Source organism: Tribolium madens, unplaced genomic scaffold, assembly GCF_015345945.1.
Source record: "Tribolium madens isolate multiple individuals breed KSU strain unplaced genomic scaffold, Tmad_KSU_1.1 Scaffold_3;HRSCAF=73;Tcas5.2_LG2, whole genome shotgun sequence".
NCBI lineage: Eukaryota > Metazoa > Arthropoda > Insecta > Coleoptera > Tenebrionidae > Tribolium > Tribolium madens.
Window position 1 is genome coordinate 12,505,265 of NW_025401006.1, and position 13,296 is coordinate 12,518,560.

General features: G+C 30.6%; 2 protein-coding genes across 2 annotated transcripts; one reads left to right on the forward strand and one right to left on the reverse strand.

Annotated features, from left to right (window-relative positions):
- Positions 1 to 687: 687 nt before the first annotated feature.
- On the forward strand, positions 688 to 4,058 carry LOC123008307 (probable oligoribonuclease). Its single transcript, XM_044404096.1, has 4 exons — positions 688 to 914; positions 967 to 1,049; positions 1,096 to 1,257; positions 3,645 to 4,058. Exons 1-4 carry the CDS (start codon positions 860 to 862, stop codon positions 3,999 to 4,001), a joined length of 657 nt encoding a protein of 218 aa, XP_044260031.1. The 5' UTR covers positions 688 to 859; the 3' UTR covers positions 4,002 to 4,058.
- LOC123008306 (aarF domain-containing kinase 1) lies at positions 4,049 to 7,956 on the reverse strand. The gene is made up of 2 exons (XM_044404095.1): positions 6,530 to 7,956; positions 4,049 to 4,450 (listed from the first exon to the last, which is right to left on the reverse strand). The coding sequence occupies exons 1-2, from the start codon at positions 7,723 to 7,725 to the stop codon at positions 4,108 to 4,110; spliced, it is 1,539 nt and encodes a 512-aa protein (XP_044260030.1). The 5' UTR covers positions 7,726 to 7,956; the 3' UTR covers positions 4,049 to 4,107.
- Between the last annotated feature and the right edge of the window lie 5,340 nt (positions 7,957 to 13,296).

Below are 13,296 nucleotides of genomic sequence, written 5' to 3' on the forward strand. Positions count from 1 at the left end.
AAAATGTGGCGGGAAGTAATTTTTATTAAAAAAATTGTATGGAATATAAGTACCATATTCTTTTACGAGATTTCGCACATCAGAGTCAAAAAATCGCTAAATTGAATCGCTTTTTTGAAGGTTTTTCAACAAAAAAAAAATGTTTTGCAACATTTATTCGTTAAAAACAAACCAAAATTTATCAAATTAAAATAGAAATAATATTATATTAGTATTTTTAAGTGTTTATAAAATAAAAACAACGTTTTTTCGAAAGAAAATATAATTTGACTTTTCAATGGTTTAAAATTTGATGTGTTATGTCAACTGTCAGACTGAGTTTTAGAGTTTGGCATTTGACACCTATAGCATACAGTTAGTTATTACAATAATAATACTATTTTTCACAAATAAGTCAAAAAATCACCATATTAGTTACAAATTATTTTATTTGTTTATTTTATTTGTTCTTTTAGACCGTTTTTCAGGTAGAAAATTATTTTGCAAAAAAACAAACAAAAAATTTACCAAATGAAAACAGAAATAGAGTTATATTTCTATTTTTTTACGTTAATCAGAAACAAAGTTTTTGTGAAAGAAAATAAAATTTTACATTTTGCAATAGTTTACAATTGGCGCCTTGTGTCAACTGTCAAAATCAATTTTAACTTTTGATATTTGACACTTATAGTATTTGACAGATGTCAATTCTTCTGTCATTAACATGTGGCGGGAAGTGTTTTTAATCCATATCATTATAAAATTGCAACTTTTGTGAACCAAATGTTTTTTATAATAATTAAATGAGTTCATTAAACTCGCTTTTATCGTTGCTGTAACTCATTTAAGCGAATGCTTAACTTGCGGATCTAACCTCAAAATGATTCGAAGTATGGCAAATAAGATGAGTTTTTTTGTTCGAAACAACCCGACTCGTGTGTAGTTGCCTTACTTTCAAGTGCTAAATAATCAAGAGACTTCTTTTAGCTGTTGTTAATGGATATTCGACCGTGAAAAATAGCCCCCATTTTGATTTGGAAGGACATCGCGTGGTGTGGGTCGACATGGAGGTAAAAATGTACTCTTTTGGGACTGTCTCAAAACTATGATTTGCAGATGACCGGCTTGGATGTCGCAACTGATAAGATGATGGAAGTTGCTTGCATTATAACGGATTCCGATTTGAATATTATAGCAGAAGGGCCTGACCTTATTATTCACCACCCGCAAGATATTTTAGACAATATGAACGAATGGTGCAAAACTCATCATTCAAAAGTATATATTAATTATTTTATTTTTTATTACTCTATTACTAAAACATGATACAAAGTGGTTATAAATGATTTTCATCTAGCCAGCTGTGAATTTTCCATGTAAAATAAAAAATGCCGCTTTACGAAAATAGGGGTACCTACTTGTTTTAACTCAAAATTAAAAAATCGCCGTTTACTAAGCGTCCTCTTCGAAAATAGACTTCAATTATAAACTTGTTGTGTTCCAAAGTATACATTATTATCAATTATTATTGGAAATTAGTTGAAACAATAAAAGTTTAATTTACAACAATTTATTATTAATTAATAAGTGTCACTAATGACAGAACTATAGCTTTCAAAAAAAGTAGAGCGGCACAAATAACGTTACATGCAAAAAAATTCCAAAGCTGGCTAGATGAAAATCATTTATAACCACTCTGTAGCTTGAACGTTCTCACACCCGTGTAAAACCTTAATTTAACCATCTTTGTCACGTGATAGCAACTGTTTTTTCCTGGAAATTGTTAGAAAATTTGGAAGAACTAAAAGTAGAAAACGGCAAAAGATGGAGATTGCGTGAAAGTAAAAAACAAAAATTCAATCATAATTCTACAAAGTAGTAGAGTTTCATAGAGAAAAGTAACGGTTTAAAAAAATCACTAAGAGTGCGTTGGATTTCAATTTGACACTTCTGACAGTTGTTGACATTTCGCGACAATGGCAATGTGGCTCACACTCTTCAAGAAAATCAGGCGAAAAAAATTTTTGAAAGTCGTATAAAATCTTTAATCTGTATTTTTTTGGAATCCACTGAGAAAATAAACTGACGAAATAGTCCCAACAATAATTTTTTTGTGGTTAATTGGAAAAATTAATTTAAATTCATTATTTTTGCGTTTTTTTCAAGCAAATTTGAGTTGAATTAAAACAGTTTTTTATGTGAGGTTTTTGATTGGTTGGATACATTTGTTAATTCCGATTACATGGACCAATAATAATCATTTCCCATTCACGTAATTACCACTAAGATGAGGACAAACCGGTTTTTATTTCTTATTGGCCAAAATCCGACAAAAACCTAGCAACGATAAGTAACTCCACCCATTTAAAAAATCGTGAATAATTATTGAATTTTGAATGGAATTTCTATAACAAATCAGCGTTTAGTGTGAGTTATCTTACTTTAATTGGATCTAATTTTGCAGAATGGGTGGAACTAACCCCAGAGCCAATATGAATCCTGCACTTTCGATTATTAGACCAATAAAAAGTAAAAATTATTTAATGCGTTATAATTGAGTGTCATTGTTCGATCCTTAGCCAATCAATTACGTCTTTTAAAATCAACCAATCAGAACCACGTCTTAGATTTTTCAACAAGAAATTTTTTTTAAATTTAAATAATTTTAAAAATCTTTTTTGATTTTATTTTCAAATAATTATTTAAAGGATAAATAAATGTCCAAACTTTCAAAATTAGACATTTTTGAAGATTTACATAACACTGTGAATTAAGTTTATTTATTGTGTACTAAAATTTGTATTTTGCTCAATTTTTGATTCAAAAATACCGATTCGAGTCGTTTTTAGCCTTTATTCTTCGAAAAAAATTGAAATGTTTATATAAATACACATAATTCGACAGATTGGTTCTTTATGTACAATCAGTGCAAAACTTAGAACAATTTGAACCACATCAGGGCCGTAATGAACAATTTTCTTTCAACGGAAATCAGTTGGACTCAAAAAATGCCCAGATGTTTAAAATAGTGATATATATAGTGATGATAAAAATATTTTAGAAACAACCAAACTAAACATTTAAATTTTGTATGCAAATCTATGTAATCTAAAACGATGTTGTTTTTGTTAGTTTTTTTTTATCGTGAATATTAGTTTTCAATTGCATATGCCAAATGTTTGTTTGCAGAATACAGAAAAACCCAAAGGTGTTGATATTTTCAAAAATGTTTATTAATTACTCTATTACTAAAACATGATAGCTTGAACGCTCTCATACCCGTGTAAAACCTTAATGTAACCATCTTTGTCGCGCGATAGCAATTGTTTTTTCTGAAAATTTGGAAGCACTAAAACTAGAAAACGGCAAAAGGTAGGGATTGAGTGAAAGTGAAAAACAAAAATTCAATCAGAATTCTACAAAATAGTAGTTTCATAGAGAAAAAAAAGTCTAAAAGTGCCTAAATTAACGTTTTGTAAATATCATTAAGAGTGCGTTGGATTTCAATCATTTAATCTGACACTTCTGACAGTTGTTGACATTTCGAGTAAATGTGGCTCAACTCTTTAAGAAAATCAAACGAAAACGATAGAAAAACGGAAGTATACGTTTCTAGTTTTTTTTATTTTTGTATATATTTCTTTTTATTGATTTTTTTATTTCAGAGTGGCTTATCAGAGGCCTGTTTAAAGTCTAAAATAAGCGTCCAAGAAGCGGAAGACAAAATAATGGAGTTTGTGTCTCAATACGTAATTGAGAAAATTAGCCCCTTGGCCGGAAATAGCGTTTATATGGACCGTCTCTTCTTAAGAAAATATATGCCAAGATTGCATGAATATTTGCATTATAGGATAATTGATGTTTCCACAATCAAAGAATTGTGCAGGAGGTGGAATCCGGATGTGTACAAGGAGGCCCCCAAAAAGACTTTTTCGCATAGAGCCCTCTCAGATATCAAAGAAAGCATAGAAGAATTGAAATATTACAAAAGTAGTTTTTTCAAAGTAGCTGTTCAAAATTGATCTGATTTTTCACTGCCGTTTGTAGATAATTACGAAATAAAATCACATTTACATAAATAAATTCTTTTATTTAATAACTGTTTAAAAATACTAAAATATAAAATTGTCATGTACTGAGGATTTGTCTAATACTCAAGAATGAGTAGTACAATTTTATTTTAAAAAGTGCCCAAAATTGGGCTAAGGTTATTCTAAATTTGCCAATTTTGCTATTTTCTTTACACAGTTTTTCACTGTAAACCGATCTTACACAGCATTGTGACATGACGCAAAAAGCCCCCATTCTAGCACTAGTTTTCAACGTGTGTTCAATCCCTCTCATTAAGTCATTAGTTTTAAAAATAAGTAACATTTGTCGATTAACTTTATCTAAAACCCCTGAAATCAGTGGTAGGACGTTTGGAAACTCCCGTTTTAATAAGTCCTTTTCGCTCTTTGATGGTTTTTGCCTAAAAATAAAGTTAATGTGTAGTTATTTAATAATCAAGTAATCGCTGAATTATAAATTTGTATATTTGGTTGTCTAATCTGAAATATACACTTTTGTATGGTAACTATGGATACCTTGCTTGTTGATTGCCAGTGTTGTCAGGTCTGGTGGAATTTTACTATATCTGGTGATTTTCATGCTAATCTGGTGATTTAGTAAAAACTTTTATAAAAATTCTAATATTTGGATGCTTTTTTGGAAGTGAAAAAACTGTTTTTGAGCATTTTCTACGTTTTCAACCAGAAACTTGATTATTTCGTAAAAATTTTTCAAAAAAATCGAAAAACCACCAAATTGTTTAAAAATAGTTCTGTTTGTTTTTTTTTTACAAGATTTTACTAGACAGGATCGAAAATGACAATTCAATTTTTGTCATTTTCGAATCCTTTTTTAGCTAGTAGAAACACAATTATTTCGTAAAATTTCGTTAAAAAAAATCCAAAAATTCAAAAATTTTCAAGTGTTTAAGCACGTTTTTGAGATAAAAACAAAGGCAATTCTAAAAATTTTGGTGAAGCAGGCAAAACAATTAAAAAATTAAATCAAAATTGATATTATTTTTAGCTTGTTTTGGTCGACTTATTTCGTTTTTGAACAAGAGGCTCATTTATTGTGCAAAATCTTTTTCAAACACGCTTAAAAATCAGAAAAAAGTATTGATATTCATGTTATTTTCTTTGTTTCACTCGATTTAACTGGTTTTGGGGCTAAATAAGACAAAAATAAGCCGAGAATGTTTTTGAGAAGGTTTTTTGCGAAATTGGCTAAAACGAACTGAAAAATCAACAAATTAAGTCGAAAATTGCATTTCTTCAGAGTTATAGCACGTTTTTCAGGTAGAAACGCAAAATTTTGTTAAAAACAAGTCACAAATTCAATAAAATGGCCCAAAAAACGGCGTTTTTTGTCTTTTTGAGAGATAAAAACACAAAAAGTTCGAAACATTGCATTGAAACAGGCTAAAAAATTACAAAATTAAATCGAAATTTTTAAGCTCTTTAGCCCAACTTAGTTCGTTTTTGAACGAGAGGTTTATTTATTTTGCAAAATTTTGTCCGAATACGTCTAAAAATCACAAAAAAGATTGATATTGCTGTTATTTTGTTTGTCTCACTCGATTTATTTGGTTTTTAAGCAAAATAAGACAAAAATAAGCCAAGAATGTTTTTAAGCACGTTTTTATATTACAATTTCAGTTTTTTTGTGAAATTGGCTAAAACGAACCGAAAAATCAACGAATTAAGTGGAAAATTGCATTTCTTCAGAGTCATAGCACGTTTTTCAGCTAGAAACGCAAAATTTTGTTACAAGTTACAAATTCAATAAAATAACCCAAAAAACGTCGTTTTTACGTCGAAAATTTCATTTCTTCAGAGTTAAATACGTTTTTCATATAGAAACGTAAAATTTTGTTAAAAATAAGTCACAAATTCAATAAAAAACGGCGTTTTTTGTCTTTTTGAGAGATAAAAACACAAAAAGTTTAAAATATTGCATTGAAACAGGCTAAAAAATTACAAAACTAAATCGAAATTTTTAAGCTCGTTAGCCCAATTTTGTTCGTTTTTGAACCACAGGTTTATTTATTTTGAAAAATTTTTTCCAAATACGCCTGAAAATCACAAAAAAATTGATATTGGTGTTATTTTGTTTGTCTCACTCGATTTATTTGGTTTTTGAGCAAAATAAGACAAAAATAAGCCGTGAAAACACAAAATTTAGTACAAAAATTTCAAGTTTTTCGCTAGATTTCGCTAAAAGAAATTAATTGAGTCTAAAATTACATTATTGTTGTATTTTTCGAGCGTTTTAGCACTTTTTCAGTTAGAAACGCAATTACTTGCAAAATTTTGTTGAAAACAAGCCGAACAATAACAGAATTAGGTCGGAAAACATGTCATTTTTGTCATACAAATCGTTATTTTGTGAAAATTTGCAAATTTTTCAACTCGAATCTGGTGAATTTTATGTTTTTGATTTGGCAACACAATGCGAGCTTAGGCAACCAAATATACATTTTCGGAAATTGGTCACTTACTGATCAATGCCTTTCAAAATCGTGTCCCACGTGCGCCCCGTCACCATGCAGGCAAACAACCCATAGAGGTCCCCCTTGATCCCCAAGTTGCCGCTGTGGAGTCTCATCGCCTTCCTGTCTCGATTCAAGATACTCAACCACAAATTCGCATATTCGACTCGAAATTCATCGCTCAAATTCGCATACAATCCATGATCCAACAAAATAATATCACAGTCGCCCCTCTCCGACTTCCTCACAAAAATATTCCCAGGATGGGGGTCACTGTGCACGAAACCATTGATAAAAATCATTTGGGAGTAAAGCCTCCCCAACTTATCCGACACCTCGAAGGGGTCAATCCCATGCTGGGTGATGTACTTCAAATCGTTCACTTGGCCCCCTTCCACGAACTCCATCGTGAGGACTCGGGGGGTGGTCAAACCCCAGATTACCTCAGGGATGTGGAGCCACTCAACATGTTTAAACATCTCGGCGACTTTCTCGGCATTGCGCCCCTCCTGCTCGAAGTTGAGCTCCTGGGGGATGTTCTTCTTCGTCTCGTCCACCAACCACTGGAATTTGAACTCGGGGAACACCCAACTCATTATTTTCACGAGGAATTCCATCGTTTTCAGGTCCACTCTGGCGTTGCCTTGGATGTAGGGATGTTGGACTTTGACGGCGACGGTGGTTCCGTCCTTAAGGGTGGCTTTGTGGACTTGGGCTAGGGAAGCCGTGCCCAAGGGTTCTGGTTCAATGGTTTGGAAGACCTCGAAAGGGTCCTTTTTGAGGTCCTCCCGGAGGACTTTGTGGACGTCTTCGATGGGGTTGGTAGGGGCGTGACTGTGCAACACTTTCATGGTTTGCACGTACTCGGGGGGTAGTAAGTAGTCCAAGGCGGCTAAATGTTGGCCTACTTTGATGTAAGTCCCCTTATTGGTGCAGCACAACTCGAGTAACTTTTCAGCGCTTCTTTTGTGACAAATCGACTTGAGTTTTTTATAATCTTCGGAGTTTTTGTCGAGGTTTTGACCATAAAGGTCTTTTTTGTAAATGACACCGATTTGGAACACTGTCACTGCGGCGCGAGTTAGTCTCACGATTCCAATTGAATTGAGTTGGTATTGGTTTCCCTGAAGACTTACAGCTGTACCAATGGTTGCACTTGCAACCAATGAGTATTTTACAAGACGGTTTAGCTTTAAACTCGTCATGGTTTAACCACAAACTGAACACTTCTCAATGGATTAGTAAAAGGATGACCCAGATAAGAAAGACTTGTTTTGAATAATTTATTAGTTTGGTGTGTACTGTTAGTCACAACCAAGTGCATTATTGAATTGCGAATGAAATGAATTTTTTTGGCTATCCGAAAAATATTTTTTACAGTTACATTTTTAGAACTTTCACCTTGATTGACTAACATAACCTATTTGTTTGACACATGCCCACATGGTTGAAATGTCAAATCAAGGTCATAGAAACCAAAAAACAAAATTTCACTCCATAGAAATAAAAAACTCATTTCAACAATATAAAATAATATAAAAACATGAAAATAATGAAATAAATATTTTTTTAACATTATGTGAGTAAGACATTTGTGTGAGTTTAACACCGTAAATTTTCTCAGAAACTCGGTAATTTCTAAAAAATTAGACCAAATAACATTTTTGGCACTTCAAATAGTCCTAGAGACTCAAAAATGTTTCTCATTAAAACGCTTGAATACAGTATTCGCGGATTGCGAGCAAATATTTTAACCACTAAGATAATTTGTTATGAAAAGTCGAATTGAAGTGACGCTATTTTTTAAATCAAAATGACATAAACATGACAAGAGTAAAAAATGAGGTTATTAATGTAAAGGTTGCTTTAGAGTTTACATTATGAAAATGACAATACTGCCCAAAATTTTAATACCGTAACTGTACAGGGTGCTGCATTTTGGATGTCCGAATAGGGAATCTCCGAAACTAAGAGGTTTAGCCAAAAACGAGTAATACATTCTGGGGCTCATTTTTTGAGAAAATAATATTGATTAAAACCGCATCCCGCTATCGTCTTTTGTTTTCGACTTATAGACGACAAAAATTGACGTTTTAGCGAAATCTAAAAAAATTCATATCTTCATTATTATAGAAGACACAGATTTGAAATAAGGACATTATACAGGCACTTTTTTACGTAGAATTTATTAATGTAGTTATCCATTTTTTTCAGTTGGTTGTTTAGCCGTAATAAAATAAACTTGTATTTTTTTAAATGGGAATCATAGATGGCTTTTCTTATCTAAAAAATATATATTTGTAACAAATTATTATAATACATTTTTAGCAAAAAATTATCTTTGATTTTTGTTCGCAGTTGGCCATGAAAAAATGTTGCATCTTCAACTAAAAGGATTTAAACTATATTATTCAACAAGTGTCACTAATGAAAGAGTTTTCTAAGTACTAAGTAATGAAAAAAATGCAAAATAAATCGTAAATCAACTTATTGGCGACTAATAACATTTCTTTGTTTATAAACAAGCTAACATTACCATTGTAACTTCTAGTGATATAAAGACTGTTGTAAAAAAAGCCGCTTTAATTCTTCAATAAAATATATTTTATATGACACAAAAATGACGATATGGCTATTCAAATACCCAAATTCCGTCTATGTGGAACATTATCCTACCTCCATTAGACCATCAAAAAAATGTTTTTTCTAATTGTGTTAACTGTTGACACATTTGTTTTTCCTATTTTTGGATTTTTTAAAAATATGTAATAATTTTGTTCTGAGGCGCTCGCATATTTGTTCAATACTTCTACCGTATCGTATTTTTAAAATTTTTATAATTTTATCTATTTTTTCATCTATTTTACAGTTCACAAAAGTCTTATTGATTATTATTTACACATTTGGAGTGAAATAGTTTTTCCAAATACGCCTAAAATTACAAAAAAGATTGATATTGGTGTTATTTTGTTTGTCTCACTCGATTTATTTGGTTTTTAAACAAAATAAGACTAAAATAAGCCGAAAATGTTTTTAAGCACGTTTTTGTATAACAATCTCAGGTTTTTTGCAAAATTGGCTAAAACGAACTGAAAAATCAACAAATTAAGTCGAAAAGTACATTTCGCCAAAATTTTAACACAACTATTGCATTTTATTTATTTCAACAACAATATAAAAACATCAAAATAATAAAATAATAGTTATTTATTCTACGAGTTTGAGTGTAACGAGTGGTTTATCATCCACGAGGTGGAATAAAGCGTCCGATTTACACTCAAATGAGTGGAATACAATATTTTATTCTTCGAATTAGAGTCAATAAGGCTTAAACTTGCTTTAAATCTGTTAAAAATAATCCGACATTTCGTAGGTATTGAGAAATACCAAACAGGAGAAAAACTGTAAATTTTGACAGTGTCGAAGAATAAATATTTTTATGATATTTGGGTCTTATTTGACATCAAAAAACACAATATTATAGATTTCAAATGGACAATAATAAGTTTCATGAGAAGAGTTATTTTTTTAAATTATTCTCAACTCAGTATTATTTTTTTTTTGAGAGATTTAATTGTTTTTTAAGCATACTACTGGACATTTCTTTAAATTTCACTTAAAAACAACAGTTTCATGAATGTTTTAGAAGAGAGAAATTTTTCTTGAATTATTCTCAACTTATAGTATTTTTTATAAATACAATTGTTTTTTAAGCATATTACTAGACATTTCTGTTAATTCACAATTAAAAATAATAAGTTTTATGAATCTTTCAGAAGAAAGAAATTTCTATTATTTTTTTAAAATAATTCTCAACTTAGTATTATTTTTTTAATATTATAAATCTAATTTTTTTTAAGTATATTACCAGACATTTTTTTAAATTTTACTTAAAAACAATAATTTTCATAAATCTTTTGGAAGACCTCGTGGATGATAAACCACTCGTTACACTCGTGGTTTAATAATCCATTCAGTGAAGTAATCCGTCCGATTTACACTCAAACTGGTAGAATAAATAACTATTATCTTTATGTGAGCAAGACATTTGTGTGAGTTTAATACCAAAAAATCTGAGATTTCTAAAAAAACGCTTGAAAACAGGGTGTTCGCGGATTGCGAGCAAATATTTTTTTTTATTTGTTGAAAAGTCGAATTGAAGTCCAAACAAATTTCGTATCCAAAATATTTTTTGCAATTTCCTCCCCATGATTTTCACGAGCCGTTCAGTGTGTTTGTCCTTGTTAGATGGAAATAAAAATACCAATAAAAATAATTTGCATTGAATGTTGCCCATGAAAGTTTTTATACAGAAAGAGGAAACTCTTTGCCAAAAAAAAATAGTATGTACAGTTACGGAATTAAAATTTCGGACAGTATTTTTCTGTCACTTTATAAAGTTCACTGTAAACTATCTTTTACTGTCATGACTGACATTTGACAATTAAACTTTTCTGTCAGTGACGCTATTTTTTAAATCAAAATGACATAAACATGACAAGAGTAAAAAATGAGGTTATTAATGTAAAAGTTGCTTTAGAGTTTACATTATGAAAATGACAATACTGCCCGAAATTTTAATACCGTAACTGTACCTAAAATTATTTTCAAATATACAGCGTGTCTCAAAAATAAGTTACAATAATCAAACTTGTGTTTTTTTAAATAAAACACCGTTTTTGGATGTAGATTTTTATGGCAATGTTTTTAAGCTAAACTTTTATTGGTCGATTTTGCTTAGTTTTAAAAATAAGACGTTTTTTTGACAAACACATGCACTTTTTAAGAATTTATTACACAAAAACTAAGACATCTAGAAATATTTTTTTTACTATCGCAAAGAAGAAGGTACAAGCTATAAGGATGTAAATTTTTTTTAGTGTGTTGCATTTGCAAAGATAAAAAAATGAAAGCGTTTGTTAAAAATTCAATAACTTAAAAATTTTAAATGGAACACCGTATTTATTGTTTTTGCATTTAAAAGATCATTAAATTGTCTTTCTAAAATTATTACTTTTAGGTGTTTATAATCAATAACTAAAAAGATATTTAACGTTACACATTAAAAAAAAATATTGTTTCAGTAGCCAAAAAGTGCACAGTTGCACAAGAGATGGAAGAAATATCACTTAATAATCACATTTGTGTTAAGCTATATCCATTATTCTTTATTTTTACAATAAAATAAATTTTCTGATTTTGTGTTGAGGTTTTTATTGACATTGTTTTCAAATTAATTCAAAAAACCGGAACTGCCAACTTCCTTTATTAAAATTACCATGAATGAATTTACTAGTAGTGCCAACGTTAAGACTGTTTGGCATTTCCATAAAAAAACAGACTTTACGTGTCTTCGTTCTTTAATTTCAATTCAATTTCTTTAAGACTCGCCTCAAGCGATCGCTTCCAGTCCCTTTTTTTGTCCACAGTCGTAAAAATTGACGCGTGGCTAATACAGTCGAACAATTTTGTTTTCGAGGTAGCAAACGGTAAAAAAATCAACTTGTTAAACTGGTCAGTTGCGTCTGGAAGTTGTCAATGCAATGGTTCGGTTATGACTCGTGTCCGTCACGTGCCTTTTAATCAGGGTTGGCTTAAGATTTCATTCCTTGTGCGTGTTTTATTTTAATTTTTGGCAAGACGTCCTCATATCTCCATGTGGTTCTTGCTGGGTGATAACAATTTAATATATTTTACACATTAAATTGTTATTATCTGAAGAGAACATTTTCTTAAATTTTTTATTTTTTAATTTGAACTAGTAGGTTTTTTATGTGTTTGAAGCCAACTCTGCATATCCAATTAGCCAGCGATGGTTGTGTAAACATCGTATTAAGACATAGGCGGGGATGGGTTTTCAGTCTCAATTTATTTTTAATTTTAGCTCAGAAATGACGTGTTTTCGACAAAACTTAGAATTACAGAAGTTGTTTCTTTTGACGAGTTCTATTAGTAGTTAAATATTTGCTCGCAATCCACAAACAGCCAGTGTGATGGAAAATTAAATTTTCTTTTCAACGGTACCAAACATAAGAGGTTATCTCCAATAAGTCCGGAGTTATTGCCATTACACCGTTCCGGGTGGCAAAAATCGACCAAAATCTCGACGATAAACAAAAAAAAAATTATCTTTAAAATTGATCTATTTTACATTTTTTACATTTCTAGAGGTCTTAAGGACCCAAATAAATGCAAAAAAACGCCATTGGGTCAAGTTTCAAAAATTTTGAATTTTTTGAGTTTTTGAAGGTGAGCGATAGTAAAATCGTAAAAATAGTCAATTTACCTTAAGTCGTAAAAACGGTTGAAATATGGTTTTCTAGACGTTAAATTTCTCGCTGAACACAATGCAACTAGTTAAAATACTCTACGATGCATAGTTTTTGAAATATTGAGTAATAAAGTTAAGAATAAGGCTAAAGGTATAAGCACTATATCCGATTTTGACCAAAAATCAACATTTTTTGATTCTTATGAAAAACTAGTACTAGATGTAGAATTAACCGGAGAATACGCCTGAATAAACCGCTTTGACCTAGAACTCATAGTTTTTGAGATATTAATTTTTTTTTAATAAAACTAAAAATGGCTCTGTACCCGGAATCATAACCCGGAGCGACTTCCGGTTTGCGCCATTAGATAGATAATTTCAAGCTAATTCTAATGGTTTTTAGCTTCACGCTCTAAGTCTTATAGTTTCGTAGAAAAACGCGTTTAAAGTTTCTCAATTTTGACAATTTTGACTTTTTGAACGACGATTACGGCCAAACTATTAG